The 5,550-nt window shown below is 40.1% G+C and overlaps 1 protein-coding gene across 1 annotated transcript; it reads left to right on the top strand.

Annotated features, from left to right (window-relative positions):
* The first annotated feature begins 2,829 nt into the window (after nt 1-2,829).
* Nucleotides 2,830-4,850, top strand: LOC129053373 (endogenous retrovirus group K member 8 Rec protein-like). The gene is made up of 2 exons (XM_054545403.1): nt 2,830-3,033; nt 4,794-4,850. Exons 1-2 carry the CDS (start codon nt 2,830-2,832, stop codon nt 4,848-4,850), a joined length of 261 nt encoding a protein of 86 aa, XP_054401378.1.
* Nucleotides 4,851-5,550: the final 700 nt, after the last annotated feature.

Raw genomic sequence — 5,550 nt, 5'->3', positions numbered from 1 at the left:
CAGCTCAAAAATCTATTGCAGATGATAACACCTGAAAAGTTGTTGTAGAAATAATGGCTTATCAAAATGTAAATCCAGAATGTCAATCAGCCATAAAGCCATTAAGAGGAAAGATTTCAGCAGGAGTTGATGTAAATACAGAACATATGAAGGCTTGTGATGGGATTGGAGGAGCTACGCATAAGGCAATGCTATTGGCTCAGGCAATTATGGGGGTTGCTTTAGGAGGACAAGTTAAAACCTTTGGGGGAAAATGTTATAATTGTGGTCAAATCGGTCATCTAAAAAAGAATTGCCCAGTCTTAAATAAACAGAACAAAAATAAAGAGACACCTGGCCTGTGTCCAAAATGTGGAAAAGGAAAACATTGGGTTAAGGAATGTCATTCTAAATTTGATAAAAATGGACAACCATTGCCAGGAAACGGGAAGAGGGGCCAGCCCCAGGCCCCACAACAAAGTAGGGCATTCCCGATTCAGCCATTTGTTCCTCAGGGTTTTCAGGGACAACAACCCCACAGTAAATACCACCATTTCAGGAAATCAGCCAATTACAACAACACAACAGTTATCCCCTGCCACAGTGGGCAGCGCAGCAGTAGTTTTATGTTCTACTCAAATGATTTCTTTACTCCCTGGAGAGCCCCCGCAAAAGATTCCTACAGGGGTATATCGCCCACTGTCAGAAGGGACGGTAGGCCTTATTTTAGGGAGATCAAGTCTAAATTTGAAGGGAGTTCAAATTCATACTGGGGTAATTGACTCAGATTATAAAGGGGAAATTCAGTTAGTGATCAGCTCTACTGTTTCCTGGAGTGCCAATCCAGGTGATAGAATTGCTCAATTACACTCTTGTCTTATATTAAAGTTGGGGATAGCGAAACAGAACAGGAAGGTTTGGGAGTACTAACCCTGCTGGAAAAGCTGTTTATTGGGCCAGTCAGATCTCAGAGAATAGACCTGTGTGTATAGTCACTATTCAGGCAAAGCAGTTTGAAGGATCGGTGGATATGGGGGCTGATGTTTCTATCACTGCCTTAAATCAATGGCCAAAAAATTGGCCTAAACAAAAGTCTGTTACAGGATTTGTGGGTGTGGGCACTGCCTCAGAATTGTATCAAAGTGCCATGATTTTACATTGTTTAGGACCTGACAATCAAGAGTACAGTTCAGCTTATGATTACTTCTATTCCAATTAATTTATGAGGCCGAGACTTGTTAGAACAGTGGCATGCAGAGATTACTATTCCAGTCTCCCAATACAGCCCCACTCCAACTTTCTATTTTTGCTACTGCACACTCTCCAACAGTCATTACTATTCAAAATACAGATCTTGTGGAGTGGTCATTCCTTCCTCACAGTAAAGACTTTTACATTGTACTTAGATCAAATGGCTACATTAATTGGTCAGGCAAGACTACAAATAGTAATATTGTGTGGAACTGACCCAGATAAAATCATTGTCCCTTTAAACAAGGAACAGGTTAGACAAGCCTTTATCAATTCTACTGCATGGCAGACTGGACTTGCTGATTTTGTGGGAATTATTGATAATCATTACCCAAAAACAAAACTCTTCCAGTGTTTAAAATTGACTACTTGGATTTTACCTAAAATTACCAGACAAAAACCTTTCAAAAATGCTCTGACAGTGATTACTGATTGTTCCAGCAATGGAAAAGCAGCTTACCCCAGGCCAAAAGAATGAGTCATTGAAACTCAATATCACTCAGCTCAAAGAGCAGAATTGGTTGCTGTCATTTCAGTGTTACAGGATTTTAATCAGCCTATTAACATTGTTTCAGATTCTGCATATGTAGTACAGGCTACAAAGGATGTTGAGACAGCCCTAATCAAATATAGTATGAGTGATCAGTTAAATCAGCCATTTAAATTGTTACAATAAACTGTAAGAAAAAGAAATTTCCCATTTTATATTACTCATATTCGAGTTCATACTAATTTACCAGGGCCTTTAACTAGGGCAAATGAACAAGCTGACTTGCTAGTATCATCTTCTTTCATGGAAGCACAAGAACTTCATGCCCTGACTCATGTAAATGCAACAGGATTAAAAAATAAATATGATATCACATGGAAACAAGCAAAAAATATTGTACTACACCGTGCTCAGTGTCAAGTCTTACACCTGCCCACTCAGGAGGCAGGAGTTAATCCCAGAGGTTTATGTCCTAATGCATTACGGCAAATGTATGTCACCCATGTACCTTCATTTGGAAAAATGTCATTTGTCCATGAGACAGTTGATACTTATTCACATTTCATATGGGCAACCTGCCAGACAGGAGAAAGTACTTCCCATGTTAAAAGACATTTATTATCTTGTTTTGCTGTCATGGGAGTTCCAGAAAAAAATTAAAACAGATAATGGGCCAGGATACCGTAGTAATGCATTTCAAAAATTCTTAAATAAGTGGAAAATTACACATACAACAGGAATCCCTTATAATTCCCGAAGGCAGGCCATAATTGAAAGAACTAATAGAACACTCAAAGCTCAATTGGTTAAACAACAAAAGGAAAAAGACAGTAAGGAGTATAACACTCCCCAGATGCAACTTAATCTAGCACTCTTTACTTTAAATTTTTTAAACATATGTAGAACTCAGGCCACTACTTCTGCAAAACAACATTTTACTGGTAAAAAGAACAGCCCACATGAAGAAAAACTGATTTGGTGGAAAGACAACAAAAATAAAACATGGGAAATAGGTAAGGTGATAACATGGGGGAGAGGTTTTTCTTGTGTTTTACCAGAAGAAAATCAGCTTCCTGTTTGGGTACCCACTAGACATTTGAAGTTCTACAATGAACCCATCAGAGATGCAAAGGAAGGTGCCTCCGCAGAGACAGAGAACCCGCAATCGAACATCATCAACTCGCAGGGTGAACAAAATGGTGATATCAGAAGAACAGATGAAGCTGACATCCACCAAGAAGGCGGAGCCTCCGAGCTGGGCCCAGCTAAAGAAGCTGACACAGTTAGCTGAAAAAAGCCTGGAAAACACAAGGGTAACACAAACTCCAGAGAATATGCTGCTTGCAGCTTTAATGATTGTATCAACGGTAGTAAGTCTTCCTACGTCTGCAGGAGCCACTACAGCTAACTATACTTACTGGGCCTATGTGCCTTTCCCACCATTAATTCGGGCAGTCACTTGGATAGATAATCCTATTGAAGTATATGTTAATAACAGTGCATGGGTACCAGGCCCCACAGATGACCGTGGCCCTGCCCAACCTGAAGAAGAAGGAATGATGATAAACATTTCCATTGGGTATCATTATCCTCCTATTTGCCTGGGAAAAGCACCAGGATGCTTAACGCCTACAAACCAAAATTGGTTGGTAGAAGTACCTACTGTCAGTGCCGCCAGTAAATTTACTTATCACGTGGTAAGTGGAATGTCAGTCGGGTCACAAATGAGTAATTTACAGGACTCTTCCTATCAAAGATAATTAAAATTTAGGCCTAAGGGAAAATCTTGCCCCAAGGAAATTCCAAAGGAATCAAAAGACCCAGAAGTCTTAGTTTGGGAAGAATGTGTGGCTGATACTGCGCTGGTACTGCAAAACAATAAATTTGGAACTATTATAGACTGGGCCCCTCCAGGCCAATTATATTATGATTTTATGTGCCAGCCCCACTTATATTCACAGGCTTCATCTGTCTGGCCCATTAATCCCACCTATGATAGTGATTTAACTGAAAAGCTAGACCAGGCTGATAGAAGGCTAGAATCACCCTATCCATGGAAATGGGTTGAAAAGGGAATTTCATCACCCTGACCAAAGTTAGTCCTGTTGTTGTCCTGAACACTCAGAATTACGAAAGCTCACTGTGGCCTCGTACCACATTAGAATTTGGTCTGGGAGTCAAGTTATGGGAACAAGAAATCATAAACCATATTATAGTATTAACCTAAATTCCAATCTGACAATTCCTTTGCAAAGTTGTGTAAAACCCTCTTATATGCTAGTTTTAGGAAACATAGTTATTAAACCAGATTCCCAAACTATAACCTGAGAAAATTGTAGATTGTTTACTTGCATTGATTCAACTTTTGATTGGGAGCATCGTACTCTGTTAGTCAGGGCAAGAGACGGCATGGGGATCCCTGTGTCCATGGACCGACAGTGAGAGGCTTCTCCATCCGTACATATCTTAACAGAAGTATTAAAAGGAGTTCTAACTAGATCTAAAAGATTCATTTTTACTTTGATTACAGTGATTATGGGTCTTATTGCAGTCACAGCTACTGCTGTGGCTGCTGGAATTGCATTACACTCCTCTGTTCAAACTGCAGAATATGGGAATAATTGGCAAAAGAATTCCTCAAAATTGTGGAATTCTCAGTCTCAAATAGATCAAAAATTGGAAAATCAAATTAATGATTTTAGACAAACTGTCATTTGGATGGGAGATAGGCTCATAAGTTTGGAATATCTTTTTCAGTTACAGTGTGACTGGAATACATCAGATTTTTGTATTACACCTCGAGCCTATAATGAATCTAAACATTACTGGGACATGGTTAGATGCCATCTACAAGGAAGAGAAGATAATCTTACTTTAGATATTTCAAAATTGAAAAAACAAATTTTTGAAACATCAAAAGCCCAGTTAAATCTGGTGCCAGAAACTGAGGCAATCGTAAAAGCTGTTGATAGTCTCATAAATCTTAACCCTGTCACTTGGGTTAAAACCATTGGAAATTCCACTATTGCAAATTTTGTATTAATCCTTGTATGTCTGTCCTCTCTATTGTTATTCTACAGGTGTATTGAGCAGCTCTGGAGAGACAGCGACCAGTGAGAATGGGCCATGATGACTATCGCAGTTTTGTCAAAAAGGAAAGGGGGAAATGTAGGGAAAAGAAAGAGAGATCAGACTGTTACTGTGTCTATATAGAAAGGAAAGACATATGACACTCCATTTTGAAAAAGACCTGTACTTTGAACAATTGCTTTGCTGAGATGTTGTTAATTTGTAGCTTTGCCCCAGCCACTTTGACCCAACCTGGAGCTCACAAAAACATGTGTTGTATGGAATCAAGGTTTAAGGGATCTAGGGCTGTGCAGGACGTGCCTTGTTGACAGAATGTTTATAAGCAGTATGCTTGGTAAAAGTCATTGCCATTCTCTAGTCTCAGTAAACCAGGGGCACAATGCACTGTGGAAAGCCACAGGGACCTCTGCCCTTGAAAGCTGGGTATTGTCCAAGGTTTCTCCCCATGTGATAGTCTGAAATATGGCCTCGTGGGATGAGAAAGACCTGACTGTCCCCCAGCCCGACACCCATAAAGGGTCTGTCCTGAGGATGATTAGTAAAAGAGGAAAGCCTCTTACAGTTGAGATAGAGAAAGGCCACTGTTTCCTGCCTGCCCCTGGGAACTGAACGTCTCGGTATAAAACCTGATTGTACATTTGTTCAATTGCGAGATGAGAGAAAAACCGCCCTACGGTGGGAGGCGAGACATGTTTGCAGCAATGCTGCCTTGTTATTCTTTACTCCGCTGAGATGTTTGG

This window comes from Pongo abelii, chromosome Y (genome assembly GCF_028885655.2).
Source record: "Pongo abelii isolate AG06213 chromosome Y, NHGRI_mPonAbe1-v2.0_pri, whole genome shotgun sequence".
Lineage (NCBI taxonomy): Eukaryota > Metazoa > Chordata > Mammalia > Primates > Hominidae > Pongo > Pongo abelii.
This window is presented reverse-complemented; position numbering and strand designations above follow the sequence as displayed.

Coding starts and splice junctions, on each gene's coding strand:
- LOC129053373 (XM_054545403.1), top strand. CDS start 2,830: ATGAACCCATCAGAGATGCAAAGGAAGGTGCCTCCGCAGAGACAGAGA. Junction 3,034..4,793: donor AAAGCCTGGAAAACACAAGG/GTAACACAAACT, acceptor CTCTATTGTTAT/TCTACAGGTGTATTGAGCAG.